Source organism: Chenopodium quinoa, unplaced genomic scaffold (assembly GCF_001683475.1).
Source record: "Chenopodium quinoa cultivar QQ74 unplaced genomic scaffold, ASM168347v1, whole genome shotgun sequence".
Taxonomy (NCBI): domain Eukaryota; kingdom Viridiplantae; phylum Streptophyta; class Magnoliopsida; order Caryophyllales; family Amaranthaceae; genus Chenopodium; species Chenopodium quinoa.
This window is the reverse complement of record NW_018743212.1, coordinates 1,282,636-1,306,652: the sequence shown is the minus strand read 5'-3', so window position 1 is coordinate 1,306,652 and position 24,017 is coordinate 1,282,636. Positions and strand designations below refer to the sequence as shown.

Genomic DNA, 24,017 nt, shown 5'->3' with positions numbered 1-24,017 from the left:
AAGGACTCATGTAGCACAAGAAAAGATAAAGGGAATTCATGTGATAAAGGAAAAATAAAAGGGATATCATATACAAACTAGTTTTTAGCTAGGCCTATGCAATGGCCCGAGGTGATACATCTTTTTAATGTTTAGTTATTAATATTTTACATTAAAAAGATAACATCAATTATTGAATGGTTTAGTGGTTGTAACTTTAATGTACAAACTTGAGATGTGCTCAAATGTATTACATAAGTGTTGTGATAGATATAAATGCTTTTTTTTTTTTTTAGGAAAAATATATTGTAATTTTATTTAAAGGATGAATAAGGTATAAAAAGGTCTTTATTTTGTTGGATTTAAATCCACTGATCCACATATGTGATATAAATACGAAAGCCCTTACTTAACTTGATTACCGACTAAATAAAATTGAATATTCCATCAAAGCGCGAGTTAGGAGCATGCAACTTCGTCCGAAAAACTATAAAATTAAGGTATATATTTGTTAAAATAAAATAAAATTTAAAAAATTAATTAAAAAAAAACACATTTGAAGTCATTACCAAGAAAAATAAAATGTGAAATTCTTAATCTATACACTATAATTTTTAAAAAAGTGATAAATTGTTTTCATTTGGCTGCAAAACGCAACTCGAGTCAATAAATTTTTAACAAACACATTTTAAAAAAAGCAATTAACATTAATGAAGACAAAATTTAAACTTTTTTTGAAAAAAAAGAAGAAAAAATTAAAACTTGTACATATTAAAAAGCAGGGGCGGATCTTGGTTAGGGCGGGTAAGGGCCCGGCCCCCCTTAAGCATATTTGAGTTGTTGATTATGACTAATATGATGTCTACTAATTATAAATAAAATGTTGTGGCATAGTGGTTAAGTATTGTATTTTTGTGCAAAAAGTTGAGGGATCAAACCTTGGCCCCCTTAACTTTTTGGCCCAAGATCCGCCACTATTAAAAAGGAAGACAAAATTAAAACTTTTACATATTAATGAGGATAAAACATGTAAGTGCACATTTTAAAGGGTATAATTAGCAACACACTGTTCATAAGAGTAATCTTGTATTTTTTATAAGGTAAGGATAGAGATTCAACCTAACTCAAGTGGCCAAGTTATCTATTGCATTTAGTTATTACCACATAAGGAATGCGAATTATTGACATGATTGTAAGATTTCAATGTCTCTTAAGGAATGTGAATTATTGCCTCCTATAAATATTCTTTTATAGTATAATTCATGAGACATATTTCATTAGAAATACGCTCGCTCATAAATTAATTGTAGTTTTGGGGCTTGCCCCTCGTGATCACCCAAAAAAAAATTAAAAAAAAAATTGTTGTTTACGTTATTTTGTTTCTTTATTGCAAGAATGAAATTAGGGGCCGTTTGGTTGGGGTTAATAATCAAAGGGAAAGGGAATGAACATGGCTCATTCCCTTTGTTGTTGTTTGTTTGTCATTTTTTTCATTCCCTTTACCCATTTTTATTTTTTAGTTTACCCAAATTCCTTCTAAATTGATTCCCCAGCCCCCCTAGACTTTTGCATTCCCTTTCCCCAGCCACCACTACACCATCATATCAACACCAGCCACTACCTTACCCAGTTACCCCCACCGCCCAGCCACCTCGCCGGAACTCGCCGCACCTCCCCCTCTCCTCGCCGGAACCCGTCGCACCTCCCCTTTTCCTCGCCGAAACCCGTCGCACCTCCCCCTCCCCTCCATGAAAAACCTTCCCCCGCCCACGCAAACCCTAGAAAATCATCCTCCTACCAAAGCCACTAAGCCACCCCACACAAACTCATCCTCTCCGCCGCCCAAGATTCCGACACAAGCCACGAGGAGCAACAAGTTCGCGATTTCTGACACAAGCCACGAAGGCAGACGGTTTTCAGGGGGCGGCGAGGGGTGGGGGATGTGCGAATATGGGCGGCGAGGGGTAGGGGATGTGCGAATACGAGCGGTAGAGGGTGGGGGAGGTGCGAATACGGGCGGTAGAGGGTGGGGGAGGTGCGAATACGGGCGGCGAGTTTCAGTGAGGTGGTGGCTGGGTGGTGGAGTGGCTGGAAAAGTGGGGAAGACTCGGAAGAGGGGTTGTGTGGTGGTGGTGGTGATTCCCTTTGTTTTAAAAAACAAACAACATATTACATAGAAAGAGTTTCATTCCATTATCTTTCATTCCCTTTGTTCATTCCATTCCGATTACCCTGTGCAAACCAAACGGCCCCTTAGAGGTTGAACAAGTTTTAAAATCTGAATATACACTTCATATCAATTTATTAAATATTGTAATAATACGTATCTATCCTATCATATTAGATTGAGATTACTCTTATGGAAATTTTGATCATTTTTAATACCTTTTATGTTACAAAGATAATCATTGCTCATGTAAATAAATCATGTTTTAACAATGAAAATAATTCATTTGTAAATCAAGATTAAAAATTTCATTTCATTTACCATCGTAATTAGCCCCAAATCCCAGATTTCGACAACAATCGTTGTTTATTGTTCTCCCTCTTCATACAATACAATCCAAAAATTGCAATGCCCTGAAATTCGAACCACCATCACCTGAACTAAAATACCCTTCATTTTCTCTCTCCTAAACCCTCGTTTTCTGGAAACCCTTCTTTTTCTTCACACCCAAATTTGCCTTTGTTCTGGGTTTTCTACAACGGTTCAGGTGAATTAGGTAATTACCCATTTGATTATTTTTGTACTTTCATTTTGTTTTTGTTGTAAATCTCTCAATTTTTAATGGTGGGTAGTTTGAATTTCTGTTTCATGGGTTTTTAACCAAAGTATTGAATTAATTAGGGTTTGTTTAAGTGATTATTTGAACGAAATTTATGTGGGATTTTTTGCTGACTTGGGATTAATTAGAGGGTTATTTATTGTTCTTTGTGTAAAAGTATGAAACTGTCAAAATTTGAGAGAGAAAGCTAGAGTTGTAAAGTTTAATTTGAGCTAGTTGATAATAGTAAAAGCATTAATTTACAAGAGACCTTCAACATTCAATTCGGTCTGAAAGGTGTTTCATACTCATAGTTGTGACTGGAGTTTACTATCTGATTGCCTCAGGTTGTTTCCGTTGGTCATGCAATCATGGATGTTAGAAACTATACATCCACTGATTGTATGTCTTCGCTTCATTTAAAAACATCCAATATTTCGAAGAAGGTGGCAGAAAATCGTCACCTTGAAGGGCGAGAGAGAGTTACTGGCCCTGCTGTTGTTGATAGAGTGCCAGAAAGTTCTCTCTCTGAAGGGCGAGTACGAGTCAATGGTCATGCTGTTGCAGCTGATGTTGATATTGATCTTAGGGAAATATACTTTTTGGTCATGCAATTTCTATCAACTGGACCATGCCAGAAAACTTTTGCACAATTGTCGAACGAACTTATGGAGCATCAGCTCTTACCCAGAAGGTATCATGCTTGGTATTCAAGATCTGGGATTCAAAGTGGGGAAGAGAATGATGATGGTGTCTCAGTTCCTTTGACGTTTGAGAAACTTCTGCATAGGTATGCGAGTAATAGTTCGATGTTGCTTTGTGTTTGCCCTGCTATATGTTTAACGAGGGTTTCACATGGAAACTGGTTAAATACACTCATCAATATAATGCACAGTGAATCTAGTATTAGTTTTTTTGTAAGTATTATTATATCAACATTAGTTATATTTGTTATTACTATTACCATTATCGGTGGTAATTTTTATTTTATATAGGTATGTGAGTTATAGTTCAATATTGCTTTGCGTTTAGCCAGCTATATGTTTTTAGAAGGGTTTCACATGGAAACTGATTAAATACAATCATCAATATAATGCGCAGTGAATCGAGTATTAGTTTTATTTTAAGTATTATAATATCAACATTAGTTATCTTCGTTATTTCTATTACCACTATTGTTCTTGTTTTTACTTTATATAGGTACGTGAGTAATAGTTCAATATTGCTTTGCGTTTAGCCTGCTATATGTTTTACAAGGGTTTCACATGGGAACTGGTTAAATACGCTCATCAATATAACGTGTAGTGAATCTAGTACTTCCTCTATTCTCTTTTAAATGCAACACTTCTCATTACACGTTTGCCAATGCGTTATTTCAATCATAATATGGAAAAAAAAAAATGATATTAATAAACTATAAACCGCAACAAATTTAACAAGATCCCACATAACAATACTTTTCCTTACTATAAATATAAAAAACTAGTCAAAGTGGAGTATATGAATACTGTAAAAGTCAAAGTGTTGCATTCAAAAGAAAACTAAGGAAGTATTAGTTTTATTGTAAGTATTATAATATCAACATTCGTTATCTTCATTTTTGAATCCGGGGATCAAGAGTGTATTTTTGATGAGGCCAGAAACATTACCAATTGAAGCCATGTTTCATTGAAGTTAGGATGGAATGTCTATTTGTGGTGAAATTATAATATATTAAACACTACATAAGTTTCATATGTTCTTAACATCGTCCGATTTTATATGCTCCATAATATTCTTAGCATACTCCGTATCTACTTTACTCCATTTTTGGCAAATCCTTTTACCACCAATAACTACACCTTTCCACTCTTACTTAATCAATGTTTTCTTACACCCACCCATCTCTTTACATTCTCTTTCTTGCTGTATCCGTCTTTCTTCTACACCCACTCACCTAACTTTACTATCTCTCTCTCCTGCCTTAATTTCTTGTTCAAACAGTAAATGTTAAAAACATTATGTAACTGAGGTAGTATATATGGAAGCTAATGTAATGGTAATAGTAGCCTGGAAATGAATCTAATGGTGAATGATGAGCTGCAGCAAAAAGGGTTATCTTTAAGATCACTGGTTTTGTCGAATGTTTCATTTTTTGGTTGAAAAGTTATTCATGTTTTCTCTCTGGATAAGAGGTTATATTATAATGTAAGGTTATTGAAAATTACTTGTGAATTTTACTGATATAGTAGACAATATATTATCTTTTCTTATAACTTTTTAACTGTATATCTTGTTATTTAGAGGTTACCGATTTCAATAGATTGTGGCTTGAGGTCTGAGTGTTTTTTCCCCATCTTTCCTGTCAACAGGTATTCCCACATCGCAAAAGACCATTTTGTTAGGCTTTTGAAACAGCTGATGCTTTGTTCCCCTTCTCCATCTCTTGGCATGGGCCATGGTCCAAATGCTGCTGATGTTCCTACTTTGTTGGGAACTGGTTCCTTTTCTCTTCTGAGCTGTATGGTCACTAAACTGCTTTGCTGTATTTTTTTTAGATTTCTTTTTCATAATTGTTTGTCTGATTTTGTTGCGAGAATTTGTGGCTGTGTGGAACTGAAATTCTATCCCACCTTATGTCTTAATTCTTATGCACCAGCTCATCTTATAATTTTTGTAGAAGACAATCATGTCTTAGAAACCTATTATCATTAATACATTAGTTGGTTAACATTGGAAATTTGTGTTTGTGTCATTATGCAATCATGTCCAAGGCTCAAATTTTGTTTCTTATCCACTTGAAAACAGAGAAAATTTCAGACCTGATTTTGTTTCTCCAGGGGATGCCTTTTTTTTTGTTCATGCCTTGAAAATTATATACTGCTACTATAAGATATTGCTGTCATATCTGACATCCTAAACATTTCATTAGCTCTTTTACTGGAATTATAATTGTTAGTTTTGAGGTGAACTGTTCTTCACAAGAAACAACTTATTGCACTGAAGGCATGTTAATTTTTGGCTCATATTATTGTGAAAAACGTTTATGTTCAATGCTTGACCGATAAGTTTTTTGATGGTCTCTGTTTTCAGGTGATAGAAATGCAGTGGATAAACAATTCAAGCTTCTGCCGCGTTACTTGCGCTGGCCTCATATGCAGGTTGATCAAGTACATGGATTGCATTTGAGGGCCATAGGCGGGGGCTTTACCCGACACCATCGTGCTCCATCGATACATGCTGCTAGTTATGCCATTGCGAAGCCATCAACTATGGTGCAAAAGATGCAGAATATAAAGAGACTTAGAGGACACCGGAATGCTGTTTATTGTGGTAACTTTCTCATCATGTTTGAGTTTGTGCTCGCAGCTTGCATATATGTGGATATGATTGGAAATGTGTGTGCTTGTAAAGTTGTGATGTCTCATGACGACATTGAAGAAGATGATGATTCACATGATTCTGTTTGTATGATTTGAGTTGGCTATAACTTTTCCAAGTTTTGTACACTAAAGATATGCTTTATACTGTATGTGCGGGAGTTTATTATTCCTTCCTCTGAATCCACCTTGGCAGAAGTGACCTGTTGCTCTATTGTAATTGATCTTTCATAGTTTCATTATCTCACTCAAACATTCATGTTTTTAGCTGTTGCATATTCTATCTATTTGGCTTCATCTTGCTCCCGTTATGTCACCTTTGTAATTTTTTGGGGCTATATTATGACTGTAACATAATTAATATTGCCGTTTCTGTTTTGTAGCCATATTTGATCGAGCAGGCAGGCATGTAATTACTGGATCTGATGATCGTCTTGTAAAAATTTGGTCAATGGAAACTGCATTTTGCCTGGCCAGTTGTCGTGGGCATGAGGTGAGTTGACTGCTTGCTGCCTTGCTTGGACCTAAGTTATTTAATTTGAATTGATTATTTATTAGTCATGCTTATGATGAATTTAAATGAACTCCTTATGCAAGGGGGATATCACTGACTTAGCTGTTAGCTCAAACAATGCTTTGGTGGCATCTGCTTCAAATGACTTTGTCATTAGAGTGGTGAGTCTCCTACTTCCAGCTTGATAATCTTGGCCTTACTTTCATTAGTTGCTGAGTATTAGTTTTTTTGCAATTCTACAGTGGCGTTTGCCAGATGGGCTCCCAATTTCAATATTGCAAGGCCATACTGGTGCCGTTACTGCAATTGCATTCAGTCCCAGGACCGCATACCAACTTTTGTCGTAAGTTCTATTTCCAGATGAGTTAATACAGAAGTACTTTTTCGAATTCTTTTATCCGGAGTTTTTAGGAGGGGATAATTCTGTAATTTTTAATTTACTCCTCTTTAAAGCAGACTCATGTGAGATTGTCTTGCAGATCGTCTGATGATGGAACCTGTAGGATTTGGGATGCAAGGAATTCACAGTTTAAGCCTCGAATCTATGTGCCAAAGCCTGCTGATGCTGGGACTGGTTAGTTTATCATATATATAATTCTTGTATTTTACTTTAATTGGAGGATTTTGATTTTATTGAAATCTGCTCATTTGCAGGTACAGCTCAGCAGAGCCATCAAATTACATGCTGTGCATTTAATGCTAATGGAACCGTCTTTGTGACTGGTAGCTCTGATACTTTTGCAAGGGTAAATTTTTACGATCTATTTATGTTTTAGGTTTAGACTTTCTGGCGTGCAGCACTTATTGATGTGCATTTCCTAACATATCCTTGGTTAAGAACTATACAGCTATTCTTGTCATATACTTTTAAGGTCCAGTTCATTTGACCTTTTTGAGATACACATCTTAATCTTTAGATAATAAAGATCATTAACTGCACAATGGTAAATAATCATTGTTCTTCAATGTTTGAAATAAAAAATCATTCACGTGGAATCAAATTACAAGACTTGCAACTTGAAGTTTTTGGAGCAGGAGAAAGATAGAATGCCATTTAGTGGCTTTGACAGATTTTGAATCCGCAAGTTGGTGGTGGCTTTGTAACTGTTGGTGGTGAATCTAATTGGTTGAGAAGCTGACTGGAGGGACAAGAAAGAATTACATTGGCGGGTGAGAGGAAGGGATGACAGAGATAGAGTCACTGGAGAAATGTGTTGGCAACTGGCAAGCTACTTATGCTCAATATTTTTATGGAGCATTAGAGCTTACAGGCTTCTATCATATTTTGTGATAGTCATGTGTTTGAGAGTCATTCAACTGTTACTTAGGAAACATACGCGACTTTGACTGGAAGCGAGTGAATTGGAGAGGTTAATAGAGTTATATGCTCGTCCTCCAACTTCCCTGCTCAAAGTTGTCCTCCTGTTACCACTCCTCAACTTCATATATCTAATCTTTCTCCTGCTGCTTTTTTTTAAAAAAAAAACCCTTTGAGCACTCATTCTTATTGTTCTATAACTGCTTTCTTAAGAATGGTTTTGGGTTTGAGATCATTTCAACAAATCATCTGAAACGTAGGTTGTGAAGTAGGAAGGGTTGGCTTGAAGGAAATAGATTGAAGATGAATGTTGGGAAAGAATGAAGGAAAAGAAAGGACAGTAATTGCTTGTTGGGCTTTTAAAAGAAGGAAAAGGGATGGAAGTAAGTTTAAGTCACCTGAAAGTGGGATTAGGTACTATTGGACAGGGTTTGGTTGCTCCCCACAATAATTATTAAGTTACTTCACAAATTTTTATTGTAAAAGATACTTTCTGACTGTTTATGCTTAATCTTGTCATCATCCGAACCAAGATAAGAAGTGTGTTAGCTAGCTGGATCCAGTCCAAAATACTACTAAAAATTATTCCAGATGGCAAATAGTGATATTTCCAGCACTAGAACTTCGTGCATACAAAAGCTGTTCGCAACTTGAGAAAGAATGGGTCAAATGTTTTCTTTATAATGTATTTCGTCGGTTCCATCTTATTTCCATTCTTAGAGCTAGTGACTAATATTATAACCTGCATTTTTCTGAATTACGAATGGGCATCTATGTATATATTCTAAATTTTTCTTGCTGCAGGTTTGGAATGCTCCCAAGTTCAGTCCTGATGATTCATATCAACCATATAATGAAATTGATCTGTTACAAGGACATGAGAATGATGTCAATTATGTGCAATTTAGGTCTGTCTATTACTCTAGAAAAAAATATTCACCTCTAAGGAAATTATTTCTGAAGGAATTCTCTTCTTGATTGCAGTGGCTGTGCTATTACTGCAAGATCAGTCACTAGTGATGCTCTTAAGGAGGAACAATCACTAAAATTCAAAAATTTGTGGTGGGTACTTGTTGCTATGATCTCTGGTTATGATCCATGTTGGCATGTTCAAGTCCTGTTTCCAATGCTATTGAGCTTGAGTCACTGTTCTAGTCGGTGCCCCAAGACCCCAACACCCTACCAAGAGGATTTTCTTGATCTCTTGTTTATTTGTGTTTTCAGGTTCAGTCATGATAACATCGTAACATGTTCTCGTGATGGAAGTGCAATCATTTGGGTGCCAAGGTCGCGTAGCTCACAAGTGAGTTTCCCAATTTATGAGATTAGCTTTCTCTTTAAATAAGTCTTCTAGAATCTGCCTAGTTCGTGTTTTAGGATGCCCTAACAAGTTTGGAGTGGAAGAAGGGTTACATCTGGAAAATTTTGTTCATGGCTTTAAGTTTTCTCTCTCTTTCTTTTATGTTTTAGTTTTCTATGCTTTATGATGCCATTTCTGTTCTTTGAGGAGTGGGGGTAAGTTGTCTTTCTTGTTACATGTAAAGAATATCTTTTTGATGATTTGTAGTTTCCACACATGAAATAACTTCAGTCATTAATTGTTTGACTCTCAAAGGGAAAAGTTGGGCGTTGGACTAAGGCGTATCATCTCAAGGTACCCCCTCCACCACTGCCTCCACAACCACCTCGTGGGGGACCACGTCGGAGAATCCTTCCAACTCCTCGTGGAGTAAATATGATTGTCTGGAGTCTCGATAATCGTTTTGTGCTTGCTGCTATTATGGGTAACTTTCTTTTTGTTGTTTTGATTAAAGAAGGGCTAAGGCATCTGAGTGTAATCTTTATTTTTCTGCCTTGATTACATGTTTCTTAGGCAGAATGAATTTTTCTCTAATGTCTGGTGTTATCGGAAAACATTTGTGGATTTGTCTACTTCCACTTCTTTGAATAATAATTGAGGTTACAATTACAAGTTTTAGCAAACAATTAAGCAATTAAATAACCATTTTTTAGTAATCTATCTTATTTTTGATATCAGTAGACCTCTAATGTTTATATTTTGTTCATTAAATAATTGAGACTTTTATTGTACTTCCTCTGTTACCCTAATATTGCAACAAGGGGAGAAGACATGGAATTTAAGATGAGGATAGAAATAGAGAGAAATAAAGATAGAGACCCATGTGATAAGTAGAGAGATAGAGAGAGAATGTGCAAGTATTGTATATGTCAAAAATTTACTAATTTTTGTGAAACTTCCTAAAATGGTAATAGTTGTAATATTAGGGGAACGAAGAAAGCAATATTTAATGGTAGAGTGGTATGTAATAAATTTATATGTTCAAATGTGAAGAAATTCATTTTATTAAAAAAGTTGCGAAGCATGATGCACAGGCTTGGATTTGGGTGTCGTGTCCGTCACGGTGTTGAATCCTTCGACACTTAAGGTTTTATAAAAATTCATACGAGGCCATTATATATCTGGGTGTCGTATCGTGTCAAAGTGTCGAGGATCAGGCACTCGACATACAGCAGGGTGTCGTAGTAACGTAGGTTGCAAATAAGTGGTAAATTGAAAAATAAAATAAATAATAGGTTGATAGTTAAACTGCCTGCTTCTTAATAGGTGACTTATAGCATAAATGAATATGACTGACTGAACCATTTAGCTTAAAGCCCCTACATAGCAGCATCTACTTTGCTCTGACTTTTTTTTTTGGTTTGCAGATTGCAGAATATGCGTATGGAATGCTGCAGATGGAAGCTTAGTGCATTGTTTGACCGGTCACACTGAATCTGTGAGTGCTGGTTAATTTATTTTGTGAATACTAATTATTTCTTCAACGAGATTTTTTTTTGTAAGCATACATAACATATCATTTCATCGCATGCGGTAAAAGTGGAAGCAATGACTTTTGGAGATAAGTAGAAGAATTTTGTGCAACTGTTGTTACTTATCTTTGGAAGGTTGCTTGAAAAGGATGCTGTGAAGCCCAGAGTATTTTATAGCTAGAATTATCAACTGTGATACTTCTAGAAGCTATATAAGCTATTCTATCCCCCAGTAAATCACTGGTTAGAACAGTTCCAGAGATAACACTTGGGTTCCATTCTAATCACAAACCACAGAATCGCTGTGTATGGGAAATATCTAATTTTCCCTTGTACTGAAGTTGGGTCTGCTGCAAGTGTTTGATATAATTATCTTCTCTCATTTTCAGACATATGTTTTAGATGTGCACCCCTTCAATCCTCGGATAGCTATGAGCGCTGGTTATGATGGAAAAACCATAATTTGGGATGTAAGTCGCCCCCCCCCCCCAAATATCTATTCCCTTGCATCTTTTAATTTGCTTAATCAATTTATTTGGTGCTTTGAACTTCAGATATGGGAAGGGACTCCAGTTCGGGTATTTGAAATTGGACGTGGTAAATTGGTTGATGGAAAATTCTCTTCGTAAGTGAAAACTATTATTTTTTATATTTGTAAGAAGAGTTTAATTCCATCTGGCTGTGATAATTTAAGATGTCACTTGTCCTCTAGTGAACTCGTCTTGGATTCATAATTAAAATTAAGTTAATGCTTTTTATCCATGATTTGTAGTGTTTCTTTTTGTTGAAATCTACTTGCATTTTCTGCAATTTTATATCTGTCATACAATGATGTAAACTATGCTGTTTGTGAATCAGAGATGGGATATCAATTGTGCTCTCAGATGATATTGGCCAGATATACCTGTTAAACACCGGGCAAGGGGAATCTCATAAAGATGCCAAATATGACCAGGTGTTGTTTTATCATGCCTGGTCTTTGCGTGTTCTTTCAAATAAAGATTTACATGCTTGCATCATGATGATTGCATCTGCTATTCTTACAGTTCTTCTTGGGAGATTATCGTCCTCTTATCCGCGATGCTCTAGGGAATGTTCTTGACCAGGTCAGAGAAAAGTTATTTTCTGTACACAGTATACCATACACTAGACGATCATTATATATGTGTTTGTGTGCTTATTATATGCTATGGTTGATTCTCTGAAATATCTAATATTATGATCTTCGCAATATATGTCGTTCTCTTGCACTAATGTTGGCTTCAGGTTAAGAATTAAGAGATTTTTTTTTTTTCTTCAAATGTGCTACTTTAGATTTATCTTTTGTTATACTGGATTTGTCACTTGTGAGACCTATCTTTGTAATTGTTAATTTATTGGCAACTAACTTTTGACAAGTAATATGTAACGCTATGGTCATTGTGGATGTACAATGCAGGAGTCGCAGTTTAGTCCATACCAAAGAAATCTTTTGGACCCTCTTTGTGACTCAAGTGAGCTCAAAATAATTTAATATATTAAGCATCTTCCTCTGTTTCTGCCCCCATTGTGTTGAGAAAACGGATTGCAATTTCAGGCATGATCCCATATCCTGAACCTTATCAAAGTATGTACCAGCGCCGGCGTCTTGGAGCACTGGGTGTAGAGTGGCGTCCATCTAATATAAGATTTGCTATCGGTCCGGATTTCAGCTTAGGAGAAGATTACCAGATGATGCCTTTGCCAGATCCTGAAGCGATTATTGATATTCCAGAACCTTTGGATGTTGCTCTGTGGGAACCAGAAAATGAAGTTATGACTGATGACGCAGATTCAGAATATGATGCAGCGGAGGAATATTCCAGTGCCAAAGAGCAGGAAAGTTTAGGGACCAGCTCCTACGATGATACGGATTATGATGCAGAGAATTATGATGTTAAGCAAAGGCAAAAAGACGCCCTTCGCCGATCCAAAAGGAAGAATGAGAGAGCGGAAGTAAGTCTTGTTTTCCTGATGTATGTTACTTTTTTCTCCTTCTGAAATTTACTCAGGATGATATTTTGTTGTTTCTTAGGCTGAGTTTACTGCTTCTGGGAGACGCATTAAGAGGAAGAGTGTGGAAGCTTCCAACGGATCTTCTTCTGAGAATCGTAGGGGTAAGAAATTAAAGAATGGTCGTAAGGCTTCAAAAAAGAAGTCTAATAAAGCTCAACTATTCAGACCTCAAAGAGCTGCAGCTAGGAATGCAATGAGTGTATTTTCTAGAATCCCTGAGACGTCTTCTCTTGGTGAGGATGAGGAGGATGGTTCTGAAGGAGATTCTTCAGACAGTCAATCAATTTCTCAAGATTCTGAAATTGGAGTGTATGAGCCTGCTTGGGATCTTCAGAATACCTCAGATCAAGGTGGAGAAAAAATTCCCTTTCATGAATCTGCTGCTGTAATGGATCCAATTGAGCTGTCTGAAGCTCAGACATCTGTTGGAAATAAAAAGAAATTGGTGCTTAAATTAAGTTTCCGTGATACGAAAAATTCCTGGTCTAGAAGTGATAACCAAAGAATGTTGGAATCTTCATCTTCTTTATCTCAAGCAGCGGAACACAAGCAGCGCAGCTTTGGCGACGAGGATGTGGATTTACATCCTCTTGCTGCTGCTGACCAAAAGCCATCTCAAAGTGTAAACAGAGTCACAATCAAGTGTAAAGGCCTGCTAGAAAAAACAAGTTCTGCTGGAAGCGACATCCCCGTGGAAGCCTCTTGTAGTAGATGGCTTGAAAGTGGTTCTAATGGAAATGGTGATGGCTATTCTAAGGAAAATGCTGTCAAAGTCAGTAATGGTAACTCTCATGATTTGGAAGAGACTATTCAGCCAGTACCAAGACCACCAACCAGAATCAAGATTAAATCCAGTGGAATCTTGAAGCAAGAGAAAACTCCTAAACTAAAATTGGTTACTGGAATAAAAAAGCTGGGTGGTACTGATGATTCTTCAGCATCATATGTAGCTAGCTATGGTGGTGATGTGGAAGAAAATAATTACAATACTGGTTACTATGAGAACTATTCTGGTGTTGATTTTCCTGATGCTGAAACTGATGTAGTACGCCGAAATAGGTCTATGGAGATTAAAGCAAGCACTCGTGAAGCTGGCAGAGGATGCCGTACGTTGAAGCTGTGGAAGAGTGACAGATCAGCAGGGTCATCAAAGATTTCTGATAAATCTTCAAGGTCTGCTAGAAGTAGGCATGACACCTTTTTTGAAGATGGCCAGGGCCCTCCAAGTACAAGTCTGTCTAATGCTGCTGTTGGGAAGATATCGTGGCTAATGTTGTCCGAGCATGAACCAGGTTATCGTTATATTCCCCAGCTTGGGGATGAAGTAGTATACTTGAGACAGGTAATTCCATTGAGTCATATCTCACTGTTTTGGTTTCTGTACTTGTATTCTGAAATTAATGCTTTCACTGATTTTCAGGGCCATCAAGAATATATAGAAAAATATGCTCCACATGAAAGGGGTCCTTGGAATACAATGAAGGGACGTATAAATGATGCTGAGACCTGCCTGGTTGAAGGCCTTCATTATGCCTATGTTCCTGGTTCCGGGGAGAGCTGTTGTAAGCTCACACTTAAGTTCATAGACGGTTCTTCAAGTGTTTTTGGCAAACCATTGAAGTTGACTCTTCCAGAGCTGCTTCACGCCCCTGATTTTTTGGTTGAGAAAGCATGGTATGATCTTGCTGTCAGTAGAAATTGGACTCCTGGGGATACGTGCTCAGTATGGTGGAGGCATGAAGATGGAGAAGGTGGCAGCTGGTGGGAAGGTCAGATAGTTGATGCAAAACCAAAATCTGTTGACTTTCCAGACAGTCCATGGGAAAGGTATGCTGTTCAGTACCTGGGTGATCCTGGTATTGAGTTGCACAGTCCATGGGAACTGCACAATCCTGAATTTCGGTGGGAGCCTCCGCATATTGATTTTGATACAAGAAACAAATTTCTTGATTATCTTTCTAAATTAGAGAGGAGAAGACAGGTAATCCAATTCCCTTTCCAAAGATTATGTAGAATTATTTTTGTTCTGCAATGTAGAGAAGTCAATGCATTGATGATATTTCTGGAAAAAGAAATAACCTTGTCTTGTTTGATTTGTAAAATTTATAGGACTATGGTATGGTCAATTTGGAGCAGGTCTCTCAAAGGCCAGATTTCTTAAACCGGTAAGTCTTTGTTCATGTTCACCCTTCGCTTTTCTTCAGGTGTATACCAACTCTCCTCAAGAAAGTATATAGTGGTCATCCATTTTTGTGGGTATTACAAAATTACTTTGATCTTAGGACACTAGCCAAGTGGAAATATAAAGCAGTGTTGATACAGTCATAAGCTTATAGAAGCCCTAAAAAATAAAAATACATTTAGATAATAGACACCAAGGATGAGCAAGCCTATCCCTAGATACCAAGCATGCAATCTCATCATCAAATTCCAGGCAATCTGGTTAGCGAGTTCACTGCCTTTGACATTCTCAGAACTCCTGATTGTCTAGATTTTCTGATATAAGTTTTGCTTAACTAGAGGTGTGACAAAACCAATTTGTCTATCAAAATTGCCTGTGATTATTTTGAATTCCACACTTAATTTAGTTTTTTGGGTGCAGGTTTCCAGCCCCTTTGTCATTGAATGTGGTTCGATCTAGGCTGACAAACAATTATTATCGAAGCGAAAAAGCAGTAAAACATGATATCAATGTGATGATGTCCAATGCTATGTCATATTTTGCGAAGAATGCAGGAATTTTCAAGAAGATGAAACGCATGGATGACTTTTTTGAAAGAACATTGTCAAACTTGTGAAACACATTTTTTGAGATTTAGGTTACATCACCAGACCACATTTTTTCAGTTCTCCCCAGATTTTGTTAAGGCAAGGTGTACCAGAGACCTTGTTCTTGTATGCATACATTGCAGTTTCACCCTTTAAGCTAACAGGGACCGTGTTTCTTTAACTATAGAGCTCTGAGTTGCTCCCAGAAGCTTCGGAATGTGTACGATGCATCTGGTGTAAATTTTACTTCACTTGGTAACTAGATCCTGCTGCAGTTGGTGCTATTTCTCTGAGCTGTCATAGACAAATGAATACCTCTCTATTAATACAAATTGCTATAATTTCTTGGCTAGTAATCCTTAGCATGGGCAAGCCTACATGTTTGATCTCAATGTTTATTTTTTTTTATTTTGTTTCTTACATTTGATGAGGCATACTTTACGGTAAACCCTTGCTTAAAACTAGGAAATCTTCCTATGTTCTTTCCTTGTTTTATTTCTTAGTCTGAAAAAAATAGAAATAAACCAGGCATATTTTTCCTGCAAGTTACATGGGGGGTGAGTAAGTTACTTTGGGGTAACCGGGTACGGATCCTTTGTTCTTTTGCTTGGCTTTCAAGTGTTTAGCCCGCGAGATATTTGGCCAAAAAAATTATACTGTAAAAGTTGTGGTTTGGTTAAACCAAGTTATTACTTCAAATTTGACGTGTATAAAGTTAGATCAACTAATGTATTAAACAATAACAATGTGATATCTTAAGCATACTCATAAAAGTAAAGAAGACTTTAAATGGTTTTGGGTCATACCTTTTGCTAAACCCACGTGTCTTGGGATTGACTAGGCTGACTAACGAGTAGACTGTAGACCCACTAGTTGCAGGTATCATGTAAATTTATTAAAACAATGGCTCAGGGAAGACTTAAGTCCATATGTCATCATGTTGTGTCATGTATGCTTACATTTCTATGCCTTATTTTAGCAATTTTTCGTTCCATAATAGATGTAGTTTAGAGTAAACTGAAAACACCAAAAAAAAAAAAAAAAAAAAAGAGTTAACCGATAGTCGGACACGAGAAGGTGTTGTCAAGCTTGCCCTTTCCCCTTTGTTGTGTGTTGTCCCTTACGTTTTATATGTTATGTCAAGCCATGTCTCGGCCTAACTGCCTAAACTAGTGCCATCTTTCATTACTAATAACAAAAAAATCCCATTAAATAAATTATCAATTCAAGTATATGGGTCGGGTTCGGTGAGATCAAGTAGGATTGACTCTATTTCAGATTTGAGTTATTTTAAATTATTGTACGTGTATGTACTAGTAAATCGAATTTTATTCGAATCATTCAGGTTTTGACACCACTGGATGGTAAAATATTAACATCCCTAAAGTACCCTTTCAAAACCCTAACATACAGCAACCAAAGTAACAAACCTTAAACCTTTCACTCTCTGAAAACTGAGAACTTTGTGAAGGTATTTGACAGCACAAAAATGGCTGGCGGAAAAATCAGGAAAGAGAAGCAAAAGGGGAGCAACCATTTTCAAGGAGGAATACCCTTTCACAAATCAAAGGGACAACACATTTTGAAAAATCCAATGTTGGTTGAATCAATTGTTCAGAAAGCTGGTATTAAATCTACAGATGTTATTCTGGAAATCGGTCCAGGTACTGGTAATCTTACTAAGAAGCTTCTAGAAGCTGGCAAGAAAGTTGTTGCTGTTGAATTGGATCCTCGTATGGTTCTTGAGCTTAAACGCCGTTTTCAAGGCACCCCTTTGTCAACTCGTTTAGAGGTTCTTTTTCCCACCTTTTTTTGTAATATATTTTGTTAAAAGATTTGATCTTTTCTTAATTTAATGGGATTTTGTGGAGCTTGAATTTCCTGTAAATTTAATGGTTAGAACTTAGAAATTATAAATTGTCTAAAGGGGAAAAATTGATTTTTTTTGGTTGTTTATTGTATTCATGATGGATATTGCTGAGATTTTTTTCAGTTAATTTTTTTTTGCTGTAACTGTTGCAAGAATGAAACTTGTTGAAGAAATTAGGGCAATTGGATTCCTGTGATGCTGATTTGAACTCAATGTTGGGAATTAGGGCCTGTTGGTTATAGTTTAGAGTTCACATTCTGAATTTAGAGAGCCTTATGATGTTTGATTGAAGGAAGTATTACCTAGTAGGTATAATTTTGCTACTATGATTGTAGATGCATCTAAATTGGGTGTGATATAATCATAGTTTAAACAATTGCTATTATTTTTGCTGGTTTATTCTTTAGTTTTAGGCAATATTGGGTACAAGAACTAAGGAGGAATAATTGGGCTTTCAAAAAGAGGTTTTGTAGGGTTTGTAGCTCTTGATTTCTTATAAGTTTATTTTTTATGGTGCTCCACTGTTTTTGGTTGTTACGGTTATGGAGTTGTGGTTTGAGTTGAACTTCCTTGTTAATGAATTGCTATTGGGAAAAGTAGAGATGGGTGAAATTTGAGGTGGATAGTTCATTGCTTCGAGAAGAAGGTGATAGAGGACCCTATGAAGGCTATAATTGAAGTTTCATCAAAGAAGTTGATTGTGCAAATGCAATTCATGTTCTAGAAGGTTCTAGAAGCAAAGAAATCTGGGAGCAAAGTCATGTTATCTTGTTTCATATTGTGCATATGGTAATGCAGGGCTCTCTAAAGTCCAAATAAATCATGCACTCCTTTATCTTTGAGGTATTGTGTTTGGCTGAAGGCAAACCCCCACCTAGAAGAGAGGTAGACAGCATAATTTATATAGGAGAGAGGTAGACAGCATAGTTTATATAGGAGTAGCACATTAAACTTATTCATTAGCCTCATTCACTACCTTTTCATTCTATAATGAATCTCTTTCGTGCTCACCAGCGAATTCCCATTGATGTGTATGGAGAGAGGTAGACAGCATAGTTTATATAGGAGTAGCACATTAAACTTATTCATTAGCCTCATTCACTACCTTTTCATTCTATAATGAATCTCTTTCGTGCTCACCAGCGAATTCCCATTGATGTGTATGGTAATGATCAGTGTGCTAAATCATGCACTTTTGATTCCCAAAGAGCTTGCTGCTGTGGTTTGCTCTGAGGTTTCCTTGGAACAAAACAATTGACTGGCATATCTATTGCTTTCATCTCTACTTGTACCTTAATGAATTATTTTTCTTGCGTTAATCGTTGAGTTTTGAATAAATAGATATTTACTTCCTGATGGAGATAGGATTGTTAACATTTAACTAGACAAGTTCGGATTACATATCAAACTTAAAACTCTGCTTGATTTTGTGGCTTGACAAATTAATGGAGCATTCATAAATACAGCATCTTCCTGACTACTGACATTCTTTGTCAACAGGTTATCCAAGGAGATGTTCTCAAGTGTGAACTTCCATTTTTTGATATCTGTGTTGCCAACATCCCTTACCAAATCTCTTCCCCACTTGTGTTCAAGCTGTTGGACATCAATCAAAGGCAAAACTTCAGATGTGCAATTATAATGTTCCAAAGAGAATTTGCGATGAGGCTGGTTGCTCAACCTGGTGACAAGCTCTATTGCCGTCTCTTAGTGAACACTCAGCTCCTTGCTCGGGTTTTCCATCTCCTCAAAGTTGGGAAGAATAATTTCAGACCCCCGCCTAAGGTCGACTCCTCTGTCGTTTGTATTGAACCAAGAAAGCCTCTTCCTATACCAGCTGGCAAACTTAAAGAGTGGAATGGGCTGCTCTCTTTATGTTTCAGCAGAAAGAACAAAACACTTGGATCAATATTTGGCCAGAAAAAGGTTCTTGAAATGTTAGAGAAGAACTACAGGACCTTAGAATCTTTGGGACAATTGATGAATGACTCAGAGGCAATTGATATGTCTGTCTTAGCCGATGAGAAAGACGATCAGGTGGGCGAGGATGAAACTATGGAAGTGGATAATGGAAAAGCCGATGAAGATGAAATGGAGGTTGAAGGTTCTGATGCAGACTCTGATAATGATATGCAAGTAAATGATCCTAATTTTAAAGCTAAGGTGATAGGTGTGTTAAAGCAGTATGATTACGCTGACAAAAGATCGTCCAAGCTCACACAAAATGAATTCATACACTTATTATCAGTTTTCAACCAAGCCGGTATTCATTTCACTAGTAAAAAATAGTGATTCAATATGTAATTTATTTCCTTGTGATAAATACATGCACCCAATTTTGCTCTTGCTTTCATTATCCCATACAATTTGTTATACCCTGAAACCAAAAATGTGAGTGGCAACAGTTTTGGAACTAAATAGTAGCAGAATCTGTTTCTTTGTATCTTCATTATCTTATATAACGGTTGAATGTAGTCTCCATAACAACCACCTTGGAAAAGAGTAGTCTCCATTATCTGGTTCCTCTACCTCTGCAACACCACCACCAGTCACAGAAATCACTTGGCAGCAAAGAGCCACGTGACCCTTGCGAGCATGACTTTCATAAGGAAGATTTATGAGGCGGCCAAGAGCCCCATGACCCTTCAGAGCATTATAGAACCGATTTGACTGCAAGTGCAGGTAACAAGTAAACAAATCAGTCAGACTGGATGCAAGAAAGTGAGTTAGTGTTTACGAAGTCTAATAGAAACGGTTAGTTGTACAACGAAAAACAAAACAGGTAAACATCTGAAGAAAAGCTCTAGGATGTGTTTGATATAGTTCATTGATACTTCTTTCCAGGCATATAAAAGAGAAGTAAGGAAAAATCAAATACCTGCATTGTCAATGTTCCTGAATAAGTTGTCTTGCCAGTAAAGAGTTAACAAAAACATAAATCTGACTCTAGATTCTATTGGCAGACAAATAAAGGAGCTCTTCACCGCGGAGTGGCTCTGTCAGGTGGAAATGCATTCCAGCCTCAGCAATCTTCCTGCCTTCTTCTCCATCCACCTCATGAGCCGACAGTGCAATAATCGGGATGTGTAGTCCGTACTTCTTCTCTTCTTCGCGGATTTTCAGTGTTGCTTCAAACCTATTCATCACTGGCATCTGAGATAAACACAAGACACCACAGGTTAATAGACATTATGAATTACTGTAAGTTATAAATCTTACAGAAATAAATTTGTGTAGCTTACCTGACAGTCCATGATTATAAAATCATATGGAAACTTTGAGGGTTCTCTACTTGTTTGGTTGCTCAATGCTTTGCAAACCACCTCAATAGCTTCTTTGCCATTTCCACATGCCTGAGTTTCGGCACCTAAGCGCATAACACATGTTTCAGCGAGCTTTCTTTGTAACAAATGATCTTCAACAATCAGTATTTTCTTCCTTCTAAAGGAGGTTCCTTGATATCTGCATCCCTGTTAACACAAATATATGAAATTGAAGACATTTATCTTTGAATCAAACAACTTGAAATGGGAATATACATCATTACATTACATTACCTTGGAACTTCTTGTATTTCTCCCATTTGAGTAGTTTCAGTCATCGACGTGAGCTTATCACTGCTAGAGCTCCTTAGAACCTGAGGGACTTCTGGCTCTTGAACATAGTTATCACTAAAATTAGCAAGTTTCAAGCTTCGTCTACTCCTTGCTGGCTTGATCTCCCCACCACTAGATTCACCTATATCTTCTTCAGTTTCTGATTGTGTAAATAAAACTGCAACACGAGTGTTGGATCTCTTTGATCTTCCATAAGTAGGAGATCGTACAGAATCACCCCCAAACTTAGGGAGAAGCCTTATAATCTTTGATAAGCGTGACCCATGAAGAGGTTCCGATATGATAAGATCTGTTGAAGGGAGACTCTCATCTGGTAAGCCTTGGAAATGAGCCCTACGGGTGTCAGGTCTATCGAGCCAAACTACCTTGATGCATGTCATGTATAAGTCCTTTCTAAACTCAGACACTGATCTCTGCATTTTCTGAAAATCATCCCCTGCATTGCAATCTATTACAAGTAGTATGCATTTCACTGACCTTCGAATAGTGGACCTTTTGTACACCGGAAGGACCTCATTAGTACCATCCATCATATTGAGAGGAAGCAGTTTTGACCAACCTCTACCACTGCGATCAGAGCTGCTACTCAAGTAGGTTCCACGAGGAGGGCTCGTGTCTGACCTCCCTGACGATGAGTTGTAATACTGAGGCTCAATGAGCATAGATTTGACCTTCTTAAGAGTTGGGGAGAGTTGCTTCCCTTGGCTTAGGACCTTCAAGTTTACTCCGGGGCTCTTCATGTATCTATGGATCATTCCTCTCCACGCATCATTCTTGATTAAGAGAATCACTAAAGACTTTTCACCTTTAGGACTACGAACACATGTGCTTAACCCTGAGCCCGAATTGATATCCCTATGCTCTGTCAATTCTAACCTCGGGTTATCCAAACATTCCTCTTGTACTATCAAAAAGATATTGAATTTGAAGCATGTCCCTTGCTCGCCATTGGCTTTGTCAACGATTTCTGTCATCTCCCCCCATCAATCTTACCTGCAAATAATTATCATGCACCTCAATGATGTTACATTTAACATTGAATATTCAATCATAACATAAGTAGTTTTTCAAATGGGTGCATGAACATACATACCAAAGATTGGACAATGCCTAGTCCCAAACCAGTGCCATCTTGCCCAGCAGAGTTTTCTTTGACTTAACAAAGTTCTCAAATATCAAACGACGCTTGTCCTTAGGGATCCCAGGACCTGTATCTTCCACCAAGAACTCAAACTCCATGCAGTTTGAATCTTGCTTGATTGTCTTCATGTTTTCGAGATCATTATATGCACGTTTATTCTCATGGAAAAAGCGCGACAACCTGTTTAACAAGTTGTTCCTGTTTGAAGCAATAATAGAGGTCTCATAGCTCGGCTTCTTTACTTGACATTTGATACAAATGTTCCCTTGTGAAGTGAACTTGACGGCATTATTTAGCAAGTTGCCAAGAATCTGTTTGAGCTTGCCGCGGTCACCTCTTACTTGGGAGTACTTGAAGATGGAACCATCACAAGGGTCTAGGATCACCTCTACTCCCTTTTTCATAGCAACCGGGTGGTGTAAATCAGCTACATCTTCAAGAAGTTGTGCTAAACTGAACTCATTCTCCTCCAATTTCATTTTTCCTGCTTCTATCTTGCTGAAATCTAGGATGGAATTCACTAATGCTACATATTTCAACAAGAAAAAAAGATGAATTAGTTGTTACAAACAATCTTCCTTGAATAAAACATGTATGCATACATATGTTTATACTTCGTATTACATAAAAGATCCTCAACACAAGTATCTATCTTCCTCAAGTTAGAAGCAACTTGAGAAGAGGGAGGAAGATCAGTAGCAGAGAGTTCGGTCAAGCCCTTGATGCAAGCTAAATAGCCGCGAACATCATGGTTAGCACTCGCAAAGGCCAAGCTTTGCTTAATGCTCTTTCTCTCGGCTTGTGTTGTTTTCTCCATTTTCCTCATGTATGCTACACACAATTGCACTTCCGTCCTCTCCGCTTTAACAAGCAAGGTGACAAACGCAAACATGCCAATCCACAAGATAGTTATTAGAGGTATCAGCTCAACCTTCATGTGCTCGAGGACATTGATAAGTATTCTATTGCTTGAATAAGCCAATACATATACCTACATTATAATTACATACATATGAAAAATAAAAAATTTCCAGTACTTTGTATATGTAATTTTGACAGTGTATTTTATATGGACTGTGAAACAACATGAAAACATACCATTGGCACCCTGGCAATATCAATCGACGAGCAATAGAAAATGAAATTGGCTCCTGCAATGTCTAAGGTGGTACCACCAACATTGGTAACACCATTGTTGTTAGGATTGCATGAAATTTCACCAGTGATAGATATAAGCTTGGTTGCTACCTTGCACCAAAGCTTTGCCATTCTTAAATTTTATGTCGACGTCTTTTATACCATCCATTAGTACATTGTCACCACCAAGGGTTGCCATGTACAAGCTTGCACCCAAAAGATTTGTACTAGAGAAGAACGCTGTTATTACTTCACTAGAATACCCGAGAGAGATAGCTCCGGCTCTACCTAGCCTTGCCGTGTCTAAGAATAGACTCGACGATTCTTTTCCATCGTTAGCACTCCATCGAGACCCTAATGATGCATAGCCATTTGGGCTATCCACTGCATTTTTGAACCATGTCTCATTGACTATATTGAGGGGTTTTGTGATCTTGGCTCCTCCAAGTAATTCTCCACTAGTAGAATTTACTAGTTGAGTATACCAAGTGTAATGATCAAGATTATTCGCAAAAGTCGAGTTTGAGTATAATGCAAATATTTGATCATCTTCTTTGATATATGAAAAGAAGAGGCCATCTAAACCAATGTAGGAAGCTTGGATTGTATGAGGTATGACCAATAGTGATATAAATTATGCTGGTGTAACCTGAAAAAGTTTTGAAGTTGGTTATGTGATAAA

At 37.2% G+C, this 24,017-nt stretch overlaps 4 protein-coding genes across 4 annotated transcripts; 2 read left to right on the top strand and 2 right to left on the bottom strand.

Annotated features, from left to right (window-relative positions):
- The first annotated feature begins 2,448 nt into the window (after positions 1-2,448).
- LOC110734301 (PH-interacting protein-like) lies at positions 2,449-15,926 on the top strand. The gene is made up of 24 exons (XM_021914391.1): positions 2,449-2,702; positions 3,092-3,534; positions 5,096-5,244; positions 5,817-6,056; positions 6,487-6,596; positions 6,701-6,778; positions 6,860-6,960; positions 7,097-7,191; positions 7,272-7,363; positions 8,740-8,843; positions 8,920-8,997; positions 9,160-9,238; positions 9,551-9,719; positions 10,663-10,733; positions 11,157-11,237; positions 11,322-11,392; positions 11,626-11,722; positions 11,814-11,873; positions 12,206-12,260; positions 12,344-12,741; positions 12,821-14,143; positions 14,222-14,782; positions 14,911-14,966; positions 15,404-15,926. Exons 2-24 carry the CDS (start codon positions 3,116-3,118, stop codon positions 15,597-15,599), a joined length of 4,683 nt encoding a protein of 1,560 aa, XP_021770083.1. The 5' UTR covers positions 2,449-2,702; positions 3,092-3,115; the 3' UTR covers positions 15,600-15,926.
- Positions 15,927-16,962: 1,036 nt separating this feature from the next.
- On the top strand, positions 16,963-19,889 carry LOC110734302 (ribosomal RNA small subunit methyltransferase-like). The gene is made up of 2 exons (XM_021914392.1): positions 16,963-17,362; positions 18,941-19,889. Exons 1-2 carry the CDS (start codon positions 17,060-17,062, stop codon positions 19,727-19,729), a joined length of 1,092 nt encoding a protein of 363 aa, XP_021770084.1. The 5' UTR covers positions 16,963-17,059; the 3' UTR covers positions 19,730-19,889.
- LOC110734592 (histidine kinase CKI1-like) lies at positions 19,811-22,031 on the bottom strand. Its single transcript, XM_021914756.1, has 6 exons — positions 20,998-22,031; positions 20,683-20,902; positions 20,425-20,593; positions 20,319-20,335; positions 19,932-20,110; positions 19,811-19,817 (listed from the first exon to the last, which is right to left on the bottom strand). Exons 1-6 carry the CDS (start codon positions 22,029-22,031, stop codon positions 19,811-19,813), a joined length of 1,626 nt encoding a protein of 541 aa, XP_021770448.1.
- Positions 22,032-22,167: 136 nt separating this feature from the next.
- Positions 22,168-23,467, bottom strand: LOC110734591 (histidine kinase CKI1-like). Its single transcript, XM_021914755.1, has 3 exons — positions 23,297-23,467; positions 22,823-23,189; positions 22,168-22,724 (listed from the first exon to the last, which is right to left on the bottom strand). Exons 1-3 carry the CDS (start codon positions 23,465-23,467, stop codon positions 22,168-22,170), a joined length of 1,095 nt encoding a protein of 364 aa, XP_021770447.1.
- Positions 23,468-24,017: the final 550 nt, after the last annotated feature.